Source organism: Dysidea avara, chromosome 9, assembly GCF_963678975.1.
Source record: "Dysidea avara chromosome 9, odDysAvar1.4, whole genome shotgun sequence".
Classification (NCBI taxonomy): domain Eukaryota; kingdom Metazoa; phylum Porifera; class Demospongiae; order Dictyoceratida; family Dysideidae; genus Dysidea; species Dysidea avara.
The window spans coordinates 27259082-27285567 of NC_089280.1; the positions used below are offsets into that span (position 1 = coordinate 27259082).

A 26486-nucleotide genomic window follows, 5' to 3' on the forward strand; every position below is an offset into this window, starting at 1 on the left:
TGTGTAGCGAGCTATGTAAGGATTTTTATGTAGTTTATCAGCTAGAAATGGTAGCTGGTGAGGTGGAAAGCTCTTGTCAGTTGGTTGTGACCTTTTTTTTTTTTTTTTTTTTTTTTTGGTCTCTTACCAAACTATAGAAATAAGTCTGGGTCAGCCCAGCCCCCCCTCATATCAACTACTTCCTCCGCCGCTGGGTACAATACCAACATTGGAGAGAACACTGTGACGAATTGTTTCATGTCTCTTCTCACATAACACTTTTCATAAGATCATATGGCACTGCAGCTGGAAACCTCACCCATGGAAAAATATGCAGCTGTAGTGTTTGAGCATGAATTATTCTGTGCTGGACTGTGCCTCTCTCTGTCTCTCTTCATTTGTCTATTGTGTGCGAACGGGTTGTGTGTCACTTTTCAGTCTTGCCATACACCGCGAGGAAACTGAGTAACTTCACGCCACCAAATTAATCAGTCTAGTAAATTAATCCTCCACGTTAGCGACCCTAAAAACAGCAGAGAAGCTGTAATAAATCCGAGTTCACTCCGCTGTCGTAAGGTGAATCACGTGCTACTAGCCGCTTGGCATGTAACAGAGAAACGTTGGTTGTACGACTACAATTGAAACCCACCATCGACCACTAGAAGTGTGGCTATATATAAGCAGGATGATGTAAATCACTGGTTGGTGTAAAGAATTCCAATTGTTAATCACTCTAACTGAAAAGGAGGTTGACCTTGTTAAGCAATATGTATGTGGCTTGAATAATTTCATGTTATGATTGTGGAGCTAGTTGTATCAACCAGTCGTCATTTTTCTTAGCAAACCAGCCATTATAAATTCCCTTGTTAGCACCCCCTGAAATCCTACATCCACCCCTGCTCAGAGTGTTTAGACTTGAAAATTTTCCTTGGGGGCATATAGGCCTACCCCAGGTAGCTCCACCTCTTAGAACATATAATTGTTTAAGATCTTTGGGTGAAAATTGTTGCCAGATTCAACCTCAGAGTACGGGCAATTTCTGGAGGAGCATGTCCCTAGACCTGCCTAGATTTAAGTGTGCATGCAACAAAAATTTGGAAACTGTCACCAAAATACCTGGAGCCACCCTTGGTATGCACAACATTGAAGTCTATATATCTCTTGGAAGTTACATGTGTAGAAGAAAATATTGAATGACAAGTACATGATGATTAACATGAACTAGTTGAGACAATCCAGTAGCTAGTTTGCAAATTTCCTATAATCACAAGAATATGCAGTAAGATCAGTCTAGTAATATGGTCACAAACTTGGGTTTGCAGATGGAACTATCATCATCATTACTATCCTCATCATCATGTTCACGACATCTCTACAAGGTTATACATGATAGTAACACCTGTTACATGCGATGCCCACCTTAAGATATTGTCTTTTCCATCTCATTTGCAGTACTTCCATCAACAATTGTGCTTCATCGTCATCCTCATATAAGTGACTATCCATTATTACTCTAGGGCATAGTGTGCCATTGCCTACTGCTGACTCAAATATTGCACGAGCCCCCTCAACAGTGATAGCATTTTTCGACAAAGACAACAATGTAATAGTCTTGTTGATCAGCAATGACTCAGCTAGCGCTTTAGCTCCCGTTAGAGTAATGCCACATTCTTCAATCATCAGTTTATCAATCTTGCTTTTACCAAGAGATCCTGCAATAGCAGTGATTCCATCATCACCAAGATTGTTTGCATCTAGTGCGAGAACATCCAGAGTAGATTTTGTCCTTATTAGTTCAGCAATGTAAGTTGCACCTACAGTGATCATAACAGTTAGCGTAGCATTAGTTCCAACTGAAAAAATTTATATACTAAAACATTGCCTATATCAGTGACAAATTAAGTTAATTTCCTGACACTTTGATAGCTTGTATCATAAGAACTCCAGTAGCTATAGGGTGGTGGACAGGCAATGGCAGTTAGTATGCCAATGTATATGGTGATCACAAAAAGGCATATAAGGTTTGTCAAAACTTCAATATAACAGACGTAAGCCTGTATCAGTTGTCTAATGCATAGGCTGTAGAGAAGAATCCAAAACAGTAGCACATCAAACTATACCAGGTGACTACAAAGAGGTGTTTAAAAATCAGGATACTCTAATCAGTGGTGGATCTAGATTTTTAAAAGAGAGTTTCTGAAAAGTAATATAGATTAGAAATAAATCAATAAGGTATCTAAGGATACGGTTTCAAAAAGTTTTGAGATTTGAGAAACTCTAAGATTGGATTTTAGGCTACTTTTAAGTTAAGTAACCCCATACTTCAACTGTGAATTAAACCGATTTTATCACTATCTATATAGGACAACAGTTGTGATAAGCTGTAGTTTCGATTGCTCTATTAGAGTAGTTACTTGACTGCTCTATTACTGGAGTATCTAAATTGCTTTAGTGAAAGTAATTACTCGTGGTGAGGTCTTAATACTTGAGTATTAGGCTTTGCCTCACATATCATACAGCAGGTTATTTTTGAAGCAGAAAATTTCATACAAAAAGGCAAAATCTGCATTTAGAAGGTTTTTAATTTTGAAGCCTGGGTGGATTTCAAATAAACAGAAATTTATGCCACAAATTATGAAGTATGAAGATATGTGAATGTTTGCCAAAAACTGACTTACTGATGGAATTATCCCCATCCTTGTGCACTGGAAAGAAGACTGGGGGAGTCTCAAGAGGAGTAAATCCACTGGCTTGATTGCGCTCGATTGTAGCTAGCTATCTAGCTACCACAGATTCTAGAGCAGACGGCACATCAATTCTCATTCTGGATCACCTGTTTTCTGGTTATTGGCACAGTACTAATAGTTTACCCATTATCATCAGTAACACTGAGCTATAACTCGAGGTGAATTGCCGAAAGTTGGATTGTTGCTTTCACTTGTGGGAATTTATTTTTGAAGAACAACCAGATGTGGGAATTTATTTTCAAATAGGAAGGTCTCTTCGAAAATAAAAACCCTTCAAAAATTACCCGCTATAGGGTTGTATTAGTCTCTTGACGCATGCTCATGACTTGTTAACTTATATTTTTTACATGTATATAATAGTTGTAACATGTGTGGTGGGCAAGCCAATATGAATACAAACACTGGTATATACATGCCTGAAAAATTTGATTGTGGGTCAGCAGCAGGTAACATTGTAGTTATATGATTGTTAATAAGAATGGACAAGTCCAAGGGAAATCACAGAAAGTTAAGCAAGATTGAAAGCAGTTTAAGGCTGTTACATCACTCAAGTACTATTTATGAAGTTTACTACAGGGGTAAGATTCGTGGCAGAGTGGTTATTTTGTGTTAACTGTAATGTAGGTGTGGTCCATATTTGAAAATGTGACAGAACACTTGTGAATATGCTGCTATAGCGCCTAATTCCCGATTCATACTGATAGGATGGCAAGAATAACAAAACAGCTCCATCTAATTGAGTGCTTCTTGTGACAAAAATCAAACTTGTGACAGTAGTCATGTGAACATTATGTACGGTAATGAACCTATCAATATTAAGCCCCACTATACCCCCTCCCAGAAATACATGGGGGAATAGTGAGGGATTTGCTCTAATTCTCAACTTTACAGGCTATGCTCCTGATAGAATAAGGGTGTTTCCCAGCTGGGGATTTCATGTTTGTTGTTTCCCCACAGGTAGGGACTTTGAAAAAGTCAATTCCCCACCATTTTCCCTCTGTTGCCTGAGAGGGGGAGGTGGGGGATATTATTGATAAGCATATTAAGTAATGGACCTTATCCGCAATGACATCATAATTGACAAAATGGCCGTGTTTAGTGTGGGCACTTCGTATGTAATCACTAAAATGAGCTTTGTTTGCGGATTTCACGACATGGAACTATTGGATAATAAAGGTAAGAGGCTAGTTAGCATGATGTGGTGATGCAAACTTGTCCCACCAGACGAAACCAGACTTAAGTTTTGGTATCGATGCAGAACCACGAGTATTTGTCTTGTAATTAAGTATGTACGCCTCATTTAGCCCCTTGCTGCAGTATGCAAACGTTAACATAGCGACCCGCCATCTCTCCCAATACCCTCTGTACAAAGTGTCCACACTATCGGCCACCATTTTGTGTTTTGACGTCATTGCGGATAAGGTCCAATCCCATAATCGAATTCACCCTGAGCTTTTATAAGAAACCAGCAGTGAACAATCAAGTAAAGAATATTTTATTTCCAGTTCAGAATGTTAATCTTGCATACTCAAGTAGTTTGGTCATTATATTTAGACTGTTATTGGTCAGTGTCTATACCATCTGTTTCTTGTACTAGAACAAACACTGAACTAGCTAGTTTTAGTGGTTTAAAATGTGCAAACAAACCAGCTCCATTTTTCAAAATTGTTGATACTTGTGGTAGCTGTTATCTGTCTGCATCTTCCACTTAAAGTACTTGTGTGGGCAAAGATCAAACAAATAAGAGTATTAATATTTCCATACAGCACTGAAAGGGAAATACAGCACTGTTGATCATGTGTGTAACATTTAAATTGCCAGAAGTAGCCAAAGCGATACTATCTGTTTGTTTTATGACCAAACTTGTACTATATAGACACTTACCGATTGTCTGATGGCTGAAAACAGACTCCACAAAATGAATGCTCTGAACAAAGACGACCAGAAAGCACTTTAAACCAGTTAAAGCACTGTCACGTTCGTTTAATATGAAAAAATAGCACTAGGGTGTGGGCGAGAGACTAATACAGCACGAGGCTTCCTGTATTAGTCTCTCGCACAAGCTCTTGTGCTATTTTTCTCATATACTCGTAGTAATGCTTTAACTATAGTATATAACAACACTTTTATTCCATACAAAACCCTTGCTACTATATGAATGAAATATACATGTAAAGCACACTTCAACAACTTGATCGTCTCATGCATGCAAAGTACAAGTAACAGTTGTAACACGGACATGAGGGCTTTGCCTGGTATGTATGCCCAGGCATACATACCAGGCAAAAGTCTGAGTGTCCGGTGTTACAGCTAATAAGTAATACTTCTAATTTGTAGCAGCCTAATAGCCGGCGCTGGGGAGTGCAACCACTGGATGTATTATATATGCATGTCTGAAGATTTCAGTTATGGGACAGTAGCTGGTAGGTTTCAGCTATGCTTGGCTATTACGAATGGACAAATCCTAGAGATACGCAGCACAGAGAATTTCAGTTACACGAGTTAAATATTGAATTGTTCAAGGAACAAATACACAGTTACTAAAGGCCTAGATGGGTAGCTTGTTTGTAGTTTCTTTTTTTTGGATAATCAGCAATGTCGATGTGGTTTATATTTGAAACGTGTGGAAGCAGTTATGAATCATAGTTCTCACTTTAATGTAGTGTTTTTTAGCTTGTAGAATAGCAAGGATAACAAAGCGCTTCTGATTTTTGTGGTAAAATGCAAGTCATGCAACCAAATCAAGTCAGTTCCCACAATCATATTTCGACATCAACTTTTATGTAATCAACTAGCCAGTTATAGCCCAGCTACATTTAGATGTAGCTGGGCAAGTGGGAAACTAGGCCACATTGCTAATATAGCTTGGGAGGCTCCTTTGATCCAGCTACACACCATGCTACAAAATACCTTTTACTGATATTTCACACTGATCCATCATCAGTTGAGTTAAAGTGTTGTTACCCTGGAGTGCATCTACTATCATTGATACACCATCGTCACCAATTTTGTTGGAACACAGTGAAAGGATTTCCAAAGACTGATTGCTGCTCTTCAAAAATTCTGCAATACAGCAAACACCTGTGTATCACCATAGTAATAAGGTAAAAAGAGTGCATAGCTGCTATATTTTACCTTTTATTGTGATTTCACAATTATCTGCACTTAAATTTTCCAAGACCTTGTTACCCTTCATTCCCTCTATTAACAGTGATATCCCATCATCACCAATAGGGTTACTGCTAACATCCATCGAATTTAAAGTGACACTACCTGGACAAATGTTTAACATCAATAGACAAATTTCATATTAAGGCTTTATAATGTATAATAATAACTGTTACCCCTAGCAACCTGAATTTTGCTTAACATGTAGGTGACAATATCTAAAGTAACTTCTCTCCAAATTTTAAAAGGATAGCATAATATGTGTCATAAGATATGACATCTTGAAGTTTGTAATTTTCCCATACATATCCATGTGAGGGGGCAACAGTTGCCCCTTCAGGGAAATCGCTTAATTGAGGGAGTTCAATGTATACAAAAACCAAAAATTCAAAAAAAAAATTCTTGCCTCAATTTTTACATAATTTGTAGGTGTGAATGTTAAAAATAATCTCTCCACAAGTTTTAAATGGATAGTGTGTTTAACTAAGTCATAAAATATGACATTTTTGAATCCATGTTTTATGTGATTGCCGAGAAGGGGCAACTGTTGCCCCTCTCATTGACAATGTATGGGAAAATTACAACTTCATATCTCATGACTTATATATGTTATCCTTTTACAAATAATGTAAAATATAAGTTGCTAGGGGCAACGGTTAATTTTTTCATTATTATGAAGCTTGTCTATCTACAGAGTACAATGGTACTTAAGGTTACGGTATAGTCACAGGCAATCATTTAAAATTTGTCGATACTTTTTGAGAAGCCCATAAAACCAGTCTAGCAGTGTGAAAAGTTTTAAGTGAAGGTGAAGCCCTTCATATTTAATGTTTATATGTAGCTACAGTGTAGTTTGAGGCAGGTGGAACACTACAATTTGTTGTAGTAACACAAGTACATGTAAGTAGTTAAAGTCTAAGTAGCTAAAGTCTTTGAGCAGGCTGTGGGGCCAGGTGTCCTACAGACCTTCAGCACTTGTGCTGTAAAGCATTAATAAAAAAAAATAATAATAAAAAGCCAGCCCTTGCATCTCTCAGCTCCAGCTGTCACTACCATGTTTTTCCACTGTCAAATACAGCAAAGCTGTAGGCTCTATTGGCATTTCTGGGACATAGTGATACTGTATATTAAATTTATTAGGTCCTTTGGAAGCGTTTTTGGTGTGTTTCTTCCCAGTGACTCAGATAATAGCCTTCAAAGAGCTTGTTTCACTCGAAAAAACCACTAAAAGTTCAATAAAACATCTATACAACCAGTAACTTAAAAAATCGCTTCCACAGGACCTAGATATTTTAGTTGTTTAGTCACTTGTGTTGAAACTATAAGGATTCAGTAATCTGTTAGTCTGGATTTTGGGGTCTTGTGGACCACACACCCTTTGTTCTGTAGTAAAAACAAACAAGCACAATTAGTTGTATTGCTAACACAACACAGTTGTTGAAATTATTTATCCCTGCTTGATTTAAAGCAGGTTTTGTAATTTGTTCCGTCCACGCATTTCAAAGTATTCCGCAACCTTAATAATAGGGATCACAAAACCAGGATCTTCAGAACATACCCACAGCTGGCTATGGACATGTGCAACTGGTTTGGCATGTGTGTGCTGCACTGCATGCATGATCTGCATGAAATGTGCAAGAAAACTACAAATTTCCCCTAATGAGTATTTCATAAATTTCGTCAAGTGTTTTTAGGCCATTTTGAATAACACTGCCAACTGTGCCAAGGACTGGTTTTAGGTAAACCATAATTATGCTCCTTCTACTTTAGCACCACCATACCAGATCTGTGAAATTTCTTCTCCTTATAATTGAGGTGTGCCCTCTGATGCATGAAAAAGCATCATCACATGCTTGCTTTAACAGAGCTATAGATTGTATAGGAGTGGAAGTATGGGCCAAACATCCCATGATGCATCCACAATTGGAAGCGGCACAAAGTATTGGTGAAGTAGAATTCTAGGGAAGCAGGAATGGGAACCACCAGTGGAATGCTTGATAACAATCATCATGTCAATATAGAGGTTACATCAAAATGCTTCTTTCATAGCATTGCTACATCCTTCTACTAAAAGAATTGAAACACTAGTGGGGGCCTGCAAGGAGGCTGTATATTGAAAGGATGAACTATAGAATAGGTCAAGCTATTTCTTTGAAACTATAAATACTGTGAAAGATTAAGTTATTTAAAGATAAGGAGGTTTATGAAGTATTCAAGTGTAACCTCAGAATAAAGAGTCACATGATGGCACGGTATGCTTCTCAGACTGGACTGTTCAAAGTGACCTTATCATTGCTTACTAAAGCCTGACAAAACATATGACTTACACTATAACTTTAACAAAAATTGCATTTTAAGAAAATTATTGGTTAGTGCAAACAACATCTCATGCACTTGTACCACAACATTTAGAACTTACTGTTCATCACAATTTTTAACAAAAGTTTTGCTCCAACCACAGTGAGGTTATTATCAGTCAGATCAATCATTTCAAGGGGATGACCGCTGTTGTCTTCATTAAGATGTGATAATAACATTCTGATCCCTTCATCACCAACGTGACTTTCGACCATACATAAATCTTCAACTGGATGATGCGACAAAACAGTGGAGGCTGCAAGACACTCGTACAGTGACAAAGTGCAGTAATCAAAATCCAACCTAAATGGTTCACTTGGTTGCACTAAGTTGGCTTGCCTACTCTCGTATACACATTGCACTGCTGTGATACAAACATCATATTTGAACTGATCAGTGATGAATTGTACTGCTTTAGAAGACACCAGGCCACTCCAGAAGACAACCACATTAGAATAATAATGGTAGTTTTCATTTAGTAAATGCTCCTGCTCTTCTTGTGGCAGTGTTGTTATGTAAAGTGCACACATGAAGTTTTGAATGGTGAAGTGTGCAAAAGAGAAGGTGACATTGTCTGTGGGTAATTGGTCAGTGTTTGCAACTTTCAACAAGCCATAAAAATGATCTGTCACTTTCAGTCCACACTGGATAAGGTCTTCAATTGTGTAAACAACTTTTGGGATTTTCCCCTCAGAATCTTTTTCGCTATGCCAATCAAAAAATCCACAGAAAGCTAGCTTGCTTAAGCAAAACACCATTCCCACAACCTGCTTGGGAATACCTTTCCATGTCTCACACAAAATTTTCTCTAGTTCACTGTCAACTAAATGTGTTGGTTTGTCATCATTCTTGACTTGCTTCTGCAGGGTGGTCACAATAAAGAGCTGGTACAACTCTGTAAATGTCACAGATGGTTTAATCACACTGTTCTGGAAGTGTGTCTGTTCACGTATGTCCCCTGGCTTTACGTGATCTTCAGGAAGATTTGCCAAGAACAACTTTGATAAGAAAATAATATCATTCATTGGCAGAAACTCAGTTAGTTGAGGGTAGAAGTGTTGAAATACTTCAGTGGTTGTGTCAACATAAGAACCCTCACCTGTAATGATACATGTGATTATCAGTATATTAGGGATCATAAAGGTTTCTACCATTTCATGAAACCTACGTATATAACCTACCCGAAAGTGCCTTAACTGTGATCTGAAATGCTTCCAAAAAGTTGCAAATGAAATTTTTTATTTAGTGGAAGTTTCTACTTACTGACTGATCTAATGCCTTCAGACAAGCACAACTCAATAACGGCTAAGGCTACAGGTTCAGCTGACAGGTGCCTTTGGGCATTCTGTTCTATGTACAATGCATAGTAGTACACACATGATTTCTTGTTGAAAATTGTCTGCAATTTCTCTACAGTTGCACCGATATGGAATTTTACCAATATACCAATAACCGATATATTAATTACCGATTCCAATACCTATTTTTTCACTGTTGCAGGTTTTCAGTATAAACACTACAATAAATGTTAAACCATTATGACAAAAAAGCTGGAATCGAATTCTTGGCCACTGTAAAACCACTGCAACATTAGCTTTATGCTCTACCCACAGTGCTACAAGCATACAGAAAGCTGGTCATTAATAAGTACAGTCAACATTTTACCAATACCTAATAATACCTATATCGGTACTGGTATTTATATCAGTGCATCTCTAACAGTTAAAGTAGGCACCTAACATCCCGTTCACACTATCCAGTGTTTTCAACTCGGGTTATTGAACCTGGGTTGGCACTTGTTCACACTACTACATCTGACACAAGCTTGATAGTGCAAGCGCCGAATAATAAACAAGCGCACGAGCTTTTGATTATTTAAGTGCTTAATAAAAAGGCACTAGAATTGCTGTTACATAGCGAGGAAGCGTAGAACCAGCTGAAAAGTCATACAACGTTATAGCTGCCACATTTAAACTAGTGGCCAAGTGGTGCTCCTTTCGCCAGGAATATTAACACATTGTTCGAGTGTAACTGTCACAAAGTCTACCAGAACTACGGTATGTCATAGCCATTTTCGGTTTTAGGGGAATATACTCTCTGTGAGGCCAACAGAAGCAAGTTATATTGTTGGCCAGCTTGGAATATGTTCATACTGTATCCTATACCAGGCCAACCCATGCCAGCCCATCTCTCCTTGTCGTGCCATGCTGGACCCGGTTTGGCACAGCTCGATTGCAATTTGTTTTGAGCCGTGCCATGCTCTACCCAGGTTAAAAGGTAGTGTGAACGGGGATGTAAGCGGATTAGTTATAGACTAGCTTCTGCGTAGAGGGATGGACAGAACATAACAGGGAACCACACAAAATGGTTACATTGATTTTTATAAAAAATTAATATAGGGGGCACACAATATGGCATACAATTATAGCCACCATGGCACCAGTCTTTCCTTTGATGTCGTGTAATAGAAGTTCACGAATGCTGAATTATCACAAATGCCAAACGTATTAATGTCAGTAATCAGAAAACCACACAGAACTAGAACTTTTCCGACCAAATCTGTAGGTCATATGTAGAGGGTGCTTAAGCGCCTTCCAACAGAAGGATTGTGTACAAGACAGACTACAGTGAAACATGTGCATAATGACACCTTGGAACCAACCAAAAGTGTCCTGATTTTTGCAGGTCAGTTTATATGCTACACAATACTTTAGCATCCAGATAATGCAGATGCCACCATTTTGAAGTGTCTTGGTTAACAGGTTTCACTGTTATAAGAATACAAATATTAACATAGTAAAATGCATTCAACTAAACAAACTAAATAATTAGAGTCTGCCCACTAGCATTCTATCAGTGGCGGATCTAGGATTTTGAAAAGTGGGTTTCTGAAAATTTGTAGTTATAGTCACAAAATAAGACATCCAAGGGTATCACCTGAGAATGTAGAAGCTCTGCATGAGGTTGGATTTTAGGCTAATTTTAGTAAACACAATGCTTTTTGAACTATGAAATTAACAAACTAACTGTAGGGAATTATGACTATAAGCCATAGCTTTGACTGCTCTATTAGAGTATCTCGATCGGTTTTAATGGAGTGGCAGGTGGAAATACGAGTGTTGCTGAAGGTGAAATAGCATGCTAGTTGTTCTTGCACTGAAACACGGTGGTATAATAGTATTTTGCCATTTAGTATAGACAATTCAGGCATGCAAACAACATGTTCGCAACATAAAAGCATGCTTGTTCTAATACAAAACCAATTGGGAGTACACACATGTTCACCTCCTTGATAATCACTGTATTGGTGGAACTCAAGTCACAAACTGACTATATCAAGACACACGGTAGTGTGTCGTGCGGCCCAAGAAGCCGGCGCGCCACATTGACAGGAAGAACGAAAACGTCATTTTCACACCTTTGTATCTCGGTGATCACTTATCTGATTGGAACCAAATTTGCTACACAGTTGCCCGCCAGCCAAGGGAGTCTACATTCCAAATTTGAAGGAAATCGCTCCAGCCATTTCCGAGATACGAGCTGCCAAAGTTTCGTTTTTTTTTTCCTTCGTTTTTTTCTTCTTCGTCTTTTCGCACACTTGCAAAAATTGCTATAACAAGCAAACGCGTACTCCGATCGCCTTGAAATTTGGCACACAGAAAGGGAGTCCAAAGGCGAATCCTAGCATCAAATTTGGTACACATCCGATGAATGGTTCAGGAGTTATGACCGATTATTCGCGTAAAACAAGATCGATTTGTTGTCACGCCTACAGGGTAAACCGCTTCATGGAATGAGTTGAAAATTGCTATGTAGATGGAGTAACCATCGTAGGAGTGCCTTTTGGTGGTTTTAAAGGAATCGAGATAAAGACCACGGAGATATGACACAAAACCCAACCTGTGTCACAATTACGCGATCGATTTTTATGAATAAAAAAGTATTAGTTTTCACGCCTACTAGGCAAACCGCTTAGAGCAATGAGCTGAAAATCGGTGTATAGCTGGAATAATCTTCATAGAAAGTCCTTGCAGTAGTACAGAAGAATCGGATTACAAACCACTGAGTTATGATTCGAAAGCCAACTCCGTGTACCAAATGCGAGATCGAGATACTCTAATAGAACAGTCACCCTAATAGAGCATTCGGCTAATTTATTTACTCCATTATAGAATTTTATTACATCACAAGTTATTCTGTAGGGAGTTCAGCTGCAAACAGTTAATCTTATAGACAGTTCAGCAAGAAGACAGTCACCATGAGGAGAGTTAAGCAAATATATCACTATAGAGATTCAGAACATTACAAGTCACACTGAAGAAAGTTCAGCTATAAACAAGTCATGCACTGTGTAGAGAATTCAGCTACAATTAAGTCACTCTCTAGAGAATTCAGTTACACAGAATTCAGCTACACACAAGTCACTGTGGAGAGAGTTCAGCTACAAACAAATTACCCTTTAGAGTGATCAGCTACAAACAAAACACTTTGCAGGGTGTTCAACTGCAACAAATCAACCTTTAGAGCGATCAGCAATGAACAAATCAAAACAAATCTACCTGTAGAGAGATCAGCTAGAAACAAATCACCCTGAAGAGAGTTCAGCTACAAAAAATCACCCTGTAGAGACATCAGCTAGAAACTAGACACAATGTAAGGAGTTCAGCTACAAGCAATCACCCTGTAGAGAGTTCAGCTAAAACAAATCAACCTGCAGAGAGATCAGCTACAAACAAATCACCTTATAGAGAGTTCAGCTACAAACAGATTACCTGTAGAGAGATCGGCTACAAACAAATCAACCTGCAGAGAGATCAGCTACACACAAATCAACTTTTAGAGAGATCAGCTACAAACAAATCACCCTGTAGAGAGATCAGCTAGAAACTACACACAATGTAAGGAGTTCAGTACAAATAAATCACCCTGTAGAGAGTTCAGCTAAAACAAATCAACCTGCAGCGAGATCAGCTACAAATAAATCACCTTTTAGACAGTTCAGCTACAAATAAATTACCTTGTAGAGAGATCGGCTACAAACAAATCAACCTGCAGAGAGATCCGATACACACAATTCAACTTGTAGAGAGATCAGCAACAAACAAATCACCCTGTAGAGAGACCAGCTAGAAACTAGACACAATGTAAGGAGTTCAGCTACAAGCAAATCACCGTGTAGAGAGTTCAGCTACAAATAAATTACCTTGTAGAGAGATCGGCTACAAACAAATCAACCTGCAGAGAGGTCAGCTACAAAAATCACCCTGTAGAGATATCAGCTAGAAACAAATCACCCTGAAGAGAGGTCAGCTACAAAAAATCACCTTGTAGAGAGATCAACTACAAACAAAACATTTTGCAGAGAGTTCAGCTACAAACAAATCAACCTTTAGAGCGATCAGCTACAAACAAATCAGCTTGTAGAGAGATCAGTTACACACAAATCAACCTGTACAGAGATAAGCTAAAAACGAATCAGAGTTCAGCTAAAACAAATCAATCTGCAGAGAGATTAGCTACATACAAATCACCTTATAGATAGTTCAGCTATAAACAAATTACCTTGTAGAGAGATCGGCTACAAACAAATCACCCTGCAGAGAGATCAGCTACACACAATCAACTTGTATAGAGATCAGCTACAAACAAATCACCCTGTAGAGAGATCAGCTACAAACTAGACACAAAGTAAGGAGTTCAGCTACAAGCAAGTTACCCTGTAGAGAGTTCATCGACAAGCAAATCAACCTGCAGAGCAATCAGCTAGAAACAAATCACCCTGAAGAGAGGTCAGCTACAAAAAATCACCCTGTAGAGAGATCAGCTAGAAACAAATCACCCTGAGGAGAGGTCAGCTACAAATAAATCACCCTGTAGAGAGATCAGCTACAAACAAATTGCCCTGTAGAGAGATCGGCTACAAACAAATCAGCCTGTAGAGAGTTCAGCTAAAACAAATCAACCTGCAGAGAGATCAACTACAAACAAATTACCTTATAGAGAGTTCAGCTACAAACAAATTACCCTATAGAGAGATCGGCTACAAACAAATCAACCTGCAGAGAGATCAGCTACACACAAATCAACTTGTAGAGAGATCAATTACAAACAAATCACCCTGTAGAGAGATCAGCTAGAAACTACACACAATGTAAGGAGTTCAGCTACAAATAAATCACCCTGTAGAGAGTTCAGCTAAAACAAATCAACCTGCAGAGAGATCAGCTACAAACAAATCACCTTTTAGACAGTTCAGCTACAAATAAATTACCTTGTAGAGAGATCGGCTACAAACAAATCAACCTGAAGAGAGATCAGCTACACACAATTCAACTTGCAGAGAGATCAGCTACAAACAAATCACCCTGTAGAGAGATCAGCTAGAAACTAGACACAATGTAAGGAGTTCAGCTACAAACAAACCAACCTGTAGAGCGATTAGCTAGAAACAAATCACCCCGAAGAGAGGTCAGCTACAAAAAATCACCCTGTAGAGATATCAGCTAGAAACAAATGAGCTACAAAAAATCACCTTGTAGAGAGATCAACTACAAACAAAACATTTTGCAGAGAGTTCAGCTACAAACAAATCAACCTTTAGAGCAATCAGCAACAAACAAATCAACCTGTAGAGAGATCATCTAGAAACAAATCAACCTGCAGAGTGATCAGCTACAAACAAATCAGCTTGTAGAGAGATCAGTTACACACAAATCAACCTGTACAGAGATAAGCTAAAAACAAATCAGAAAACAAATCAATCTGCAGAGAGATTAGCTACATACAAATCACCTTATAGATAGTTCAGCTACAAACAAATTACCTTGTAGAGAGATTGGCTACAAACAAATCACCCTGCAGAGAGATCAGCTACACACAATCAACTTGTATAGAGATCAGCTACAAACAAATCACCCTGTAGAGAGATCAGCTACAAACTAGACACAAAGTAAGGAGTTCAGCTACAAGCAAGTTACCCTGTAGAGATTTCATCTACAAGCAAATCAACCTGCAGAGCAATCAGCTAGAAACAAATCACCCTGAAGAGAGGTCAGCTACAAAAAAAATCACCCTGTAGAGAGATCAGCTAGAAACAAATCACCCTGAAGAGAGGTCAGCTACAAAAAAATCACCCTGTAGAGAGATCAACTATAAACAATCACCCTGAAGAGAGGTCAGCTACAAACAAAACACTTTACAGAGAATTCAGCTACAAACAAATCAGCTTGTAGAGAGATCAGTTACACACAAATCAACCTGTAGAGAGATAAGCTAGAAACAAATCACCCTGCAGAGAGTTCAGCTACAAGCAAAACACCCTGTAGAGAGTTCAGCAACAAAGAAACCACCATGTAGAGAGTTCAGCTGCAAACAAATCACCTTATAGAGAGTTCAGCTACAAACAAATCACTCTGTAGAGAGATCAGCTAGAAACTGGACACAATGTAAGGAGTTCAGCTACAAGCAAATCACCCTTTAGTAAGTTCAGCTACAAACAAATCAACCAGTAGTGAGATCACCTACAAAAAAGCACCTTGTACAGAGTTCAGCTACAAACAAATTACCCTGTAGAGAGATCGGCTACAAACAAATCAACCAGTTGAAAGATCAGCTACACACAAATCAACTTGTAGAGAGATCAGCTACAAACAAATCACCCTGTAGAGAGATCAGCTAGAAACTAGACACAATGTAAGGAGTTCAGCTACAAGTATATCACCCTGTAGAGAGTTCAGCTAAAACAAATCAACCTGCAGAGAGATCAGCTACAAATAAATCACTTTATAGACAGTTCAGCTACAAACAAATTACCTTGTAGAGAGATCGGCTGCAAATTAATCAACCTGCAGAGAGATCAGCTACACACAAATCAACTTGTAGAGAGATCAGCTACAAACAAATCACCCTGTAGAGAGATCAGCTAGAAACTAGATACAATGCAAGGAGTTCAGCTACAAGCAAAATCACCCTTTAGTGAGTTCAGCTACAAACAAATCAACCTGCAGTAAGATCACCCACAAAAACGCACTTGTACAGAGTTCAGTTACAAACAAATCACCCTGTAGAGAGATCAGGTAGAAGAATTCATCTTGTAGAGAGTTCAGCAACAAAGAAACCACCATGTAGAGAGTTCAGCTGCAAACAAATCACCGAGTAGAAAGATCAGCTAGAAGAAGTTACCTTGTAGAGAGTTCAGTTACAAAGAAACCATCATATAGAGAGTTCAGCTACAGAGAAATTACCCCGTAGAGAGTTCAGCTAGAAGAAGTCACCTTGTAAAGAGTTTAGCTACAAAGAAACCATCATGTACAGAGTTCAGCTACAAAGAAACCACCTGTACAGAATTCAACTACAAACAAATCACCCTGTATAGAGATCAGCTAGAAGAAGTTACCTTGTAGATAGTTCAGCTACAACAATTCACCCTGTAGAAAGATCAGCTAGAAGAAGTCACCTTGTAGAGTGTTCAGTTACAAAGAAACCATCATGTAGAGAATTCAGCTGCAAACAAATCACCCTGCAGAGAGTTCAGCTACAAAAAAATCACCCTGTAGAGAGTTCAGCTAGACGAAGTCACCTTATAGAGAGTTCAGCTACAAAGAAACCATCATGTAGAGAGTTCGGCTACAAAGAAACCACCATGTAGAGAGTTTAGCTGCAAACAAATCACCTGTAGAGAGTTCAGCTAGAAACAAAATACTCTGTAGAGAGATCAGCTAGAAGAGGTTACCTTGTAGAGAGTTCAGCTACAAAGAAACCATCCTGTATATAGTTCAGCTACATTTCAAGTCACCCAGTAGAGAGATCAGCTGCAAAAAAAATCCTGTGGGGAATAATGGGCATGTAATAAATATACGTATATAATTTGTATAATTACTAATAAAATCAAAAATAATTGAAGTACTAAAATTCTTCTTTAAGTTCTTTTCTTCTTCCTGTGTTAAAGAAAAAAACACATGGGTTAAAAAAGCCCCAAAGCCAGCCATAGGCCGGCTTTGCAGTATACAAATACAAAAAGAAGTGATATCTAATCAAAAACAGCCAAGCTGTAAAAAAGGTGTGGCCCCCAAAAAGGCCATGGTGAAAAAAGATGTGAAATCCAAGGTGGCGGCCAATAAATGGCTGTGATGGTAGGTTAATGGTTACATTTTAATAACGACAATTCAGGTGAATTTTGTGCCGCTTGGTCTTGGCACCAAATTCACCTGAATTGTTGTTATTAAAATGTAACCATTAACCTACCATCACAGCCATTTATTGGCCGCCACCTTGGATTTCACATCTTTTTTCACCATGGCCTTTTTGGGGGCCGCACCTTTTTTTACAGCTTGGCTGTTTTTGATTAGATAGTATGTACAAGTTGAGCTGGATCCTGAAAAACAGCTATAAATTAAAAGTGGATTTTTTCTCAACAGAGCTAACTTTTCAGCTAACCAGATAATTAGTGGTAACAGCAAAGGTGTCAACAACAGACACAAACGGTTTGGCTCCATTACAAGTTTGGGAAAGAGCTGTAATGGACACTGCACTCTTCACAGGAAATGTATGGTGAAAATTTTGTTTCAGACATTTGAACAAAAAGATTTTGAAATATTTTTAGTGGGTCAAGCAGTACTACAAATGAGTCAAATTTCAAGATCGTGTGTAATCGCATCCATGAGTTAGTAAATGTTTTTGAGGATCCAGCTCAACGCATATACACTAGAACAGTGGCGTAGGTTTCTGAGGTTTCGACAGGGGGTAACCCCCTTTTGAATTTAGCTCAGTGGAAGTCTAACTTGCTTTATTAATGCTGTATTGACATGTATCATGCATGGGATATTTTTAAAGCCTCATAACTCCTTATTCTTGCCCATGTTTAAAGGACTTCACAGCACAACTGAATGTTTGGGCAATTGGCCCATGTAACAAGAATTCTTTGGGTTTTATGCAACAGTAACAAATGAGACTTCAGGCTTAAGATTCACCATGGAGTTGGACACCTTTATCTTACTGCTTCTCACATGATAGCAACATTAATTATTAGTTTATCAGTACTACAGCTTTAGCAAAAAAGATTGAGATACTGTATATATAATAAGGCAGTTACCTAGGCAATATTAACTACTCTAATAGAAGCTGCTGTGTAACCATTTTTTGAAATTCTTGCCTGAAAGCCCTAAAAGTACACCTTGTAAATGAATTATGGAGTGATCCCTTGTTGTGGTGGAAGTAGGTGAGGTTTATCTTTTTGGTTAAATACCATAAGTGTCCCAAGGGCATAGCCAGAAGGTAGCACTTGACTGCTCTATTAGCTAATTAGCTAAATAGCTATTTAGACTCAAGTGTAGGTGACTGTTCTATCAGTCTTTGCAGTGCTGAGGACTTGAGAGGATACCCTCTATTGACACAAGATTTGATTTACAAATTTAACCTCTAGGCAATTGGCTATAGCCATACTTTCTTGCCCAGAGGAATACAATACGTTAACATAACAATACAAAAAATAAACAAAAACTTAGTAGGATAGTTTAGCATCGAATTTTTGAGAATCGTACAAAGCAGATAAAGGTACCAATTTTTTTCTAAAGGTTTGTTGAAACATTTGGAAGGGGTGCCATGCCCCCATTATTATTGGTCACCGCTTGTAGCAAAAAATCTAAATACTCTAATAGAACAGTCAACTACAAACAGATATATTGTAATTTAACAAGCTGTAGCGAATAATCCATCTGTAAAAGCACAGGAAGAACAGTCTAAAATGCTATAACAGACCTTCTATGATCTAATATAATTCTGCATGAGAAGTATGACCCCCAGACCCCAGAATGGTATCCAAATCTGCTGTATTATTCAAACGTCACCGTGTAATTTCATTTCCAAAGTTACCTTTCCCCCACTCTCTGGCTTGCTGTATGTTTAGAGTATAGAGGTAAGGAAAGCAATGTTTTCTTTGAAGTTGGTTATGAAGTGTACAACAAGTTTAATTTTTGACCTGTTCGTCTTAAAACGTGCCAATCTCATGGTAGCACAGTAACAGCTTATATCTTTGGTGTACTTCCAATTAACATTTACATTTGACAAAATTGCATTGATGACCTAGAGCCTATTATACTGGGGTGAGTAGTTTGTAAACATTTTTGTGATTTTAAAAGTACATTCAGCTATTAGATAATGTGGTAATTGATTACCATCTCCTGGAGTTAGTCCACCCTGTTATAACTACACAGAATGCAATTTTTCCACTATACAATTTTAGATGACATGATAGAGTGTCACACATGATAGACAGTCTACAAGGCAACCCAAGATTCAAAAAGATGCATGCAGAACATATAGTATATCTCAGCAAACAAATCTACGTACCTTGTTATAATGGAGGTACTTGAAATACAAAGTAGAAAACACACTGAATTGTCCATGTGGTTATTTCAGAGCTTATAATCCTCCATGCAAAACAAGTTTACCATACTGGACATTGCATCAAGACAATCTATTCTAAAGCTGTGGTGGTTCTGTGGCTTATTATGCCACATAGTAATAATACAGCGTGCAGATATGCATACCCAGGAAAGATTTGTAGACCAATGCAAAGCAAATGCTTGAAATGCCGGTCAAGCAATAGTGTGTTAATAGTGTGTCTAATGAGGTACGTATAGTCTGCTTATGTGCTGGTGCTAAATGCATTTTCTAAAATACTGAACAGCCTATACCCTTGTAGCTAGGTTGCTCAGCAAATGCAGTTCATTTGCTGAACAACCTAGTTAACTTAACTGTTACACGTGACACTTCACACCTCAGATCAAAGGAGCCACCCGGGCTACATTTCATATGTAGCCCAGCTAGCCTGGGCAGTGATTATATAGATGTTGAGACCAAAATCGATTGTGGGGATCGATTAATACTCACGTGATTAGGATGGACGACTTGGATTTTGCCATGAAAACCACTCAGGCGGAGAGGGTTTTGTTATCCTCTACCAGTTAAAAAAATGTTGGGCTAAGGTGAGAACGAGTGCTATAACTTATTCAATAATCTTTTCCACATGTTTTCAAATACGGACATGCCCCCATCACGAAGCTACCACTCTGCACAGAGTAACCACTCTACTGGCAAGCTTATCTAGGCCTTTAGTGAACTCCATACTTTTCCATAAACAATTCAATAGCACTGATTAAAACAAAACAAAAAAACTGCTGGGTAAAGCTTAAACAGAATTTATGGATCTTAGCGAAATATTCAGTACAATATGAGAAGGTTCTGCCAAAAACAACAGGTGGCTCAAGTGGAATGCATTTATATATACTGACTGTTGGTAGATTGAATATAGTGAACTGTACTGAATGAAGTACGTAATGGCAACCATATCACGATAGAAAGCGGACATATAATCATATTCCTGCAAATCACAACACCGCCTTACAGCACGATTCTGCATTCTCTGTAATCCAATTGATGGTCCCCAAACTGTAAGTTAGCAGCTAGGTTTATGACCCAAAGTGGCTGAGCAATAAACATAGTATGAGTGTTACTATTCGGTGGACTGGACTACTGGACTGACATAGCTTTGGTTTTTGCACTTCTATAGTTGGGTTTATGGAGTCTTGCTAGTAAGCACTCTTAGGGCACCTGTAGCCCATGTCTAAATGCTGAAGACGAACAGAAATATGCGTAAACTGTCTCTTAATATTTTCGCTATGCCACTACACAGCAGGTGTGTAGTAATGCTGCAGGAAATGTGACAGAAATAGTTAACCAGCAATCAGTTTTCCAGTAGACAATATGTCCTTTGAGATATCCTTAGAGCAAGCTAACCTCTCCAGTGTGGCCAGACCTCTAGTTCAGTGCAGGGGCTTACCAATTGGAAATTTTTCAGCACGGGCACTTATAATCTTTAATTGATTATTATTATTATTATTCATATATATCAAGAAGTTTGTGGACATTTGCTATACTATTGTCCATGGCAAAAATTCCAGCTGGAACAGGCATGTCCAATACATTTCGGTTGAAAAACCATTACAAATTAAATTAATTATCATGTACCGCCTACCTTGAGTCTGTTTAGTAACTTTCCAAATTTACACGCAGAGAAATTCTCTGCAAGTACAATGATACCAAAAGAAGTCCAATTCATGCATCAAAATGGCCTAAACCGATCGGGTGTAGTAAATTTCCCCATACATTTTGTATTGAGCATTTCGGGGGCATGCAATAATAGGCATAATAACCCGTTACATGTGATAGATACCTCAGATTCCAAATCAGATTTGGAAAGAGCAGCGAATAGCAATTAAGATGAACTATATAGCAGAAGGAAATCAGAGGAAATTTAAGTACTTACTTTTTCTATGACGAATTGAACGGAGGATATTGGGAAGGGAATGCTACAAGGTATTTCAATGTCTTGACAGCCATTAACCTTCACTACATTAGTGTTACAATGAAACAAAAGCTAGTTCTGTAGGTTAGTTTGTGAAAATTACAGTGTTCTGTGATTAAGCCAAATTATGTCCCTGCCATGTAGCAAACTTCTTCATATGATTTATCTGACTTGTCAAAAGACAGGGTGACACCAAAAGTCTCTGTACTGAAACAAAAGTCTGGCAGTAAGACTAGTTTGCTCCTCAAGCTTGCTCTAAGGATATCCCAAAGGATATTGTCTACTGGCAAGTTGATTGCTGGTGTCACATCCCATGCCATATTGAAAATAGCCATTGGGATTGCGAACCTAATGATTTTAGCAGAATTCCGCACATCTACTGACATGGTTAGGTCAAAAATGCACGAGAAACCCACTAATAGTTGGCTTAGGAAACATGGTGTCTGTTTATATAGACCTATAGAAACTAGAACAAAGCCATTCTAAACTAAGCTACTCACGAGGCACTATTCTCAAAGCGGCTCTCCTTAACTTTTGTCTTAAACTGAATGGCCCACTCTAGGGAAACAACTCTTTGTACAATTCCCTTGAATTAATTACTGAAGTATTATTCATGTACACAATGTTCCAGACCATTTTTTGTTTAGACTAATTAGTTTAAGGTGAATTCCAATAGTGTCGGTAATGGGTGAATCCCACAATACAATACACATTGGGAAAAATGATGAAACGGGGTCAGAAACTGTGCTGGGCCAACGTATCTGCTACAGCTACAGCCATGAAAATAAGGTGGAGTATTCCATAGAGGTATGTGAGTAATTAGCAGACCGTTTTTTTGTGGGTACCACTGCATAATGTTGTGGACACTTCAAAAATACATGAAGATTACAGTGTTTTTACACCATTTTATGTATTTTTGGCTTGCCCAGATCCTTTGTATTGATTATTAACCAATTAATTCAGTATGACTGCCTGCAGCATTACTACACACCAGGGTAAGGTATAAGTGTTGTATAGTGGCATGATGAATGGTAGTGAATAAAATTCTCCACATTCCACTGTTTGTCTTCAAACGTTTAGAAGTGGGATGCAAGTGTTGTGCCCTAAGAGTGCTTACTAGCAAGACTCTGTAAATCCAACTATAGAATGTGCAAAACCAAAAAATACGTCAATCCAGTATGAGGTCCAGTAGTCCAGTCCACTGAATAGTAACACCCACCCAGGGCGTTTGGCCCTAAGCTCACTATGTGTGAATATGGGAACTACCAGACTAGCAAACCACAGAAAAAATAGACGAGCCTTTCAAGGGTTAGACTCTTCTCGGCTTTCTGTAAAATTCCGTTCACACACCAAGGCCAGAGGAAGCAAGTCTAAAGTGGTCAGGCCAAGGGGTAGGCACTATGAAATGCTAAGCACTTTGTTGTGTGAATGCTACGGGGTCTGGGGGCATGCTCTGCCAGGAAAATTTTCAAAATTGCATGCTCTGAGATTAAATCTTCAGTTGTAAATTCCCTAGCAAATTATTGATTACAGTGTACATGTGTGTTAAATTCACTGCATGTGGCTACATCATGTGTTCACACTAATTTCTTACATTATACAGTTGTAACACAAGTAAAGCAGTTTTGTTATAGTTTCTATACGCATGCAGCATGAGTCTAACATTTGAAACTGATAGCTATAGCCGTATATATGTAACTAATTTTAATGTGATGAAGCAGTGAGTAGCTAGCTAAGCACTAAGCTATCCAGACTAATCCAGTGCTCAAATATTCATCCAATTATGTAAACTTCCATGCAAAACTATATTATATATATATATATATATATATATATATATATATTTCGTATTTGCTAGCTTCATAAGGGCGATCCGGTTGACTAATACATTGGTAAATACCTGAGTGCTCTATTAGGGTGACTGTTCTAATAGAGTGTTTCAATTTTTCCATGACTGATTGTCACAGGGAAGTATGCTGTAAGTATTCTACTGGCATTATTTCACAATGCTTGCACGATGCTTTAGGCATCTATTATTCCGAAAAACACACCAGTATAATTGGCCAGTGTCTACCAGCGACTTGGATATATAATTTTCTGGAAATTTTCAGGTTTTTTGATAAAAATGGGCAGCAGCATCAGTGATGCTGTTTAGCATGCTTCAATGTTTCAATGAATGGTACATCACATGGTGGAAATTTCACTATTAAAATCAGATGCGTATTCTTGGGGAAATGGATGCTGCAAGTTTCTAAATCATAGCGTGAGTGAGAGCATCAGCTTGCGTTGGCACGTGAACACTATAAAGCTCCACTTAATAAGGTCCAAAAAGGTGCCTAGGAGTTTGTAAACCAACCTTGGACTTCGTCATGTGAGTTGATTTTTTTTATTGCAGACCCTTCAAGTGCTGATTTAGCGAAAGTTGAAGTAGAGTGAATCATCTTTTAAGCAAGTGTATTTTGTAGAGTACCGATGGTACCTCACCCAATAACCCAAAAAGCATTGGACGACATTCTAAATGTTCCTGCCCACTTTTATGAATATGAGCTAAAATCAGTCAAAATTTACGACATGCATGGCTATATCCCAAACGGAAGGCATTTGGTCTCTACCGAACCCACCGTTTAAAACTAGACCATTGGTAGGTTCCATCCCCTGAGTTACAAGTTAATTCACAGGAGGGTCGATTTATCAATTGCCAACCCTACTGACCAGCCCTCGGACTGGCTGGACCGTTTCCTCTGCCCCTGGTCACACACATAAAAGTAAGTTATTTGGCTATGCCAGACGAAGTAGATACATTAAAAGAACTAACCTTTAGTAATACTGTTTCCCATCTGAACATATATCCGTAACTGTATCCAGGGTATATTTCTCGCCCAGATTTCTCGCGCGCTTCGTCTGGTCTAGTACCGCCCGCCCCAAAAATGTGCTCGCAAATGCAGTACTGTGGCTGAGCAGTGCTTTAGCAAGTGTTTTGGTTTAATGTAAAACATATGATCCAGTCCAGCAGAATTTTACGCAAGGGGCATAACCGTAATGTAGCACGTGACTTAGCACGTGCACAACAAGTTTTCGTGATGGCGGCAAGTGAAGGAACGGAACGAGGTGGTTACAACTACAAGTTTGTCATCACACCTCCTAGTACGTTGATATGTTTCACTTGTAAACTAGTGTCGCGTGATCCTCAGTTGTCAGTTTGTTGTGGAACTAACTTTTGCAAAACATGCCTGGAGGCGAGAACAAGCAATAAACACGGGTGTCCAGTGTGCAGTGAGTGGGATAATCCTTTAACTACCTTCCCTAACAAAATGTCTGATCGCGAAATAAAGAAGTTGCCTGTCTTGTGTACGAACAGCGGTTGTGACTGGCAAGGCGAGCTGGCGAAAATGGACGTGCACTTGATGTTCTCATGTAAGTTTCAAGAAGTGCAGTGTTCCAATGGTTGTGGAATGATTGTACCACAACAAAAACTGACCCATCACTTGGAGAATGACTGTACACACAGGAAGGTAAATTGTGAACACTGTTCTGCAACCGGAAAACTTGAATGGATTGTAGGAGAGCACAAAGACCAATGTCCTAAGTTGCCAATAGCCTGCCCAAATGAGTGTGGCCTCACAAATATTGCAAGGAATGAACTAAAAGAGCATTTAGAGGAATGTCCACTACGAAAAGTGCGTTGTGCATTTCACGACATCGGATGTGAGGCGATGATCAACAGTAGTGGTCAAGAGGAACATGACGAAACTTGTATGAAGGATCATTTTCAGTTAATGAGGAGTGACCTTGTCAAGACCAAGGAACAATTGACAGCAGCGAAAGTCAATGCAACCACCATCAAAGAGGAAGTACAAAAGTCTAGAAATGTTCACAATAAGCTTCAACGTGTGGAACAAGAATTTGATGAATGGAAGGAATTAACATGCACAGTTTTTTGTGGCATCATGCATTCCCTCGAGTGGAAAACCAGGATGTTAGTATCCAGTATGTTGTTATCACAATCAAAATTAGTTGCACCAGTAATTGTTAGAATACCAGGATTCTCTGAAAAGAAGGCAAGTGGCGAATCATTTTTTAGTCCTCAGTTCTACACTCATCATTTTGGGTATAGAGCCTGTCTGCGTGTTATTCCCTTCGGAATTGATGACTGCAAAGGTACACATGTATATGTAAGTGTAGATGTGCTGGATGGTCCTAATGATGTAAATTTGCGATGGCCAGTTAAGGGAAAATTCACTGTTTCGTTGCTTAACCAAGTTAAGAATAATAACCATTATATTCATATCCTGGAAGTCAACCCAAAAGAGAATGATGCTGTCATGAATTCTTGCAAAAACAGAGCAACCATTCAAATTAGCTATCATAAAGGATTTATCCAACATCATGATTTGATGAAATCTAGTATAGCGTATTGCTACTGTGTTGGTGATACTTTATATTTTCAAGTGATGTATTCAGATAAGCCATGATTAACATGTTGTATGTACATTTGATTTGTGTACATTATATACTATTGTCAATTTACTACAGTACATATAGCAATCGTAAAGTCGTACTATATAGTAGGGCAGAGAATTGTTGTGCGCTGCTTGATTCAATTGATTATTACTATCACATGAGTCTCAATCGCAATACAAGACCAGCCAACAATGAGGTTGAAGGGGCTTAGTCAATATTTAGATAGTGCTTTACATACACTGAAGGGCTATGTGCTTCGTTTTTTAAGTACACCTGGATTTCCTCCTCTGATAGTAGGGATCATGAAGGTTTGCACCTTCTTACGAAAAAATATTCATCATAAACCACTTTCACAATGCTTTGATGGTAATTCTGAACAATAGTAAAAGTATAATAATATTCATAATGTT

At 38.5% G+C, this 26486-nt stretch overlaps 2 protein-coding genes across 4 annotated transcripts; one reads left to right on the top strand and one right to left on the bottom strand.

Moving 5' to 3' along the window:
* Window positions 1–1136: 1136 nt before the first annotated feature.
* Window positions 1137–24669, bottom strand: LOC136266337 (leucine-rich repeat-containing protein 74B-like). Of its 3 annotated transcripts, none has more exons than XM_066061355.1 (7): window positions 24431–24669; window positions 8314–9351; window positions 5862–5999; window positions 5637–5807; window positions 1399–1793; window positions 1290–1351; window positions 1137–1237 (listed from the first exon to the last, which is right to left on the bottom strand). In XM_066061355.1, the coding sequence occupies exons 1-7, from the start codon at window positions 24450–24452 to the stop codon at window positions 1222–1224; spliced, it is 1842 nt and encodes a 613-aa protein (XP_065917427.1). In that variant the 5' UTR covers window positions 24453–24669; the 3' UTR covers window positions 1137–1221. The 3 variants fall into 3 exon arrangements, with proteins under 3 accessions (XP_065917427.1, XP_065917426.1, XP_065917425.1); XM_066061354.1 differs by lacking the exon at window positions 24431–24669 and adding an exon at window positions 24237–24355; XM_066061353.1 differs by lacking the exon at window positions 24431–24669 and having other exon boundaries at window positions 8314–9468.
* Window positions 24607–26142, top strand: LOC136266339 (TNF receptor-associated factor 2-like). Its single transcript, XM_066061356.1, has one exon. It carries the CDS (start codon window positions 24612–24614, stop codon window positions 26085–26087), a length of 1476 nt encoding a protein of 491 aa, XP_065917428.1. The 5' UTR covers window positions 24607–24611; the 3' UTR covers window positions 26088–26142.
* The last annotated feature ends 344 nt before the right edge of the window (window positions 26143–26486 follow it).

Coding starts and splice junctions, on each gene's coding strand:
- LOC136266339 (XM_066061356.1), top strand. CDS start 24,612: ATGATCCAGTCCAGCAGAATTTTACGCAAGGGGCATAACCGTAATGTA.
- LOC136266337 (XM_066061353.1), bottom strand. CDS start 9,406: ATGGTAGAAACCTTTATGATCCCTAATATACTGATAATCACATGTATC. Junction 5,808..5,861: donor TTGTGAAATCACAATAAAAG/GTAAAATATAGC, acceptor GGTGATACACAG/GTGTTTGCTGTATTGCAGAA. Junction 1,794..5,636: donor GTGTGAAATATCAGTAAAAG/GTATTTTGTAGC, acceptor TGATCACTGTAG/GTGCAACTTACATTGCTGAA.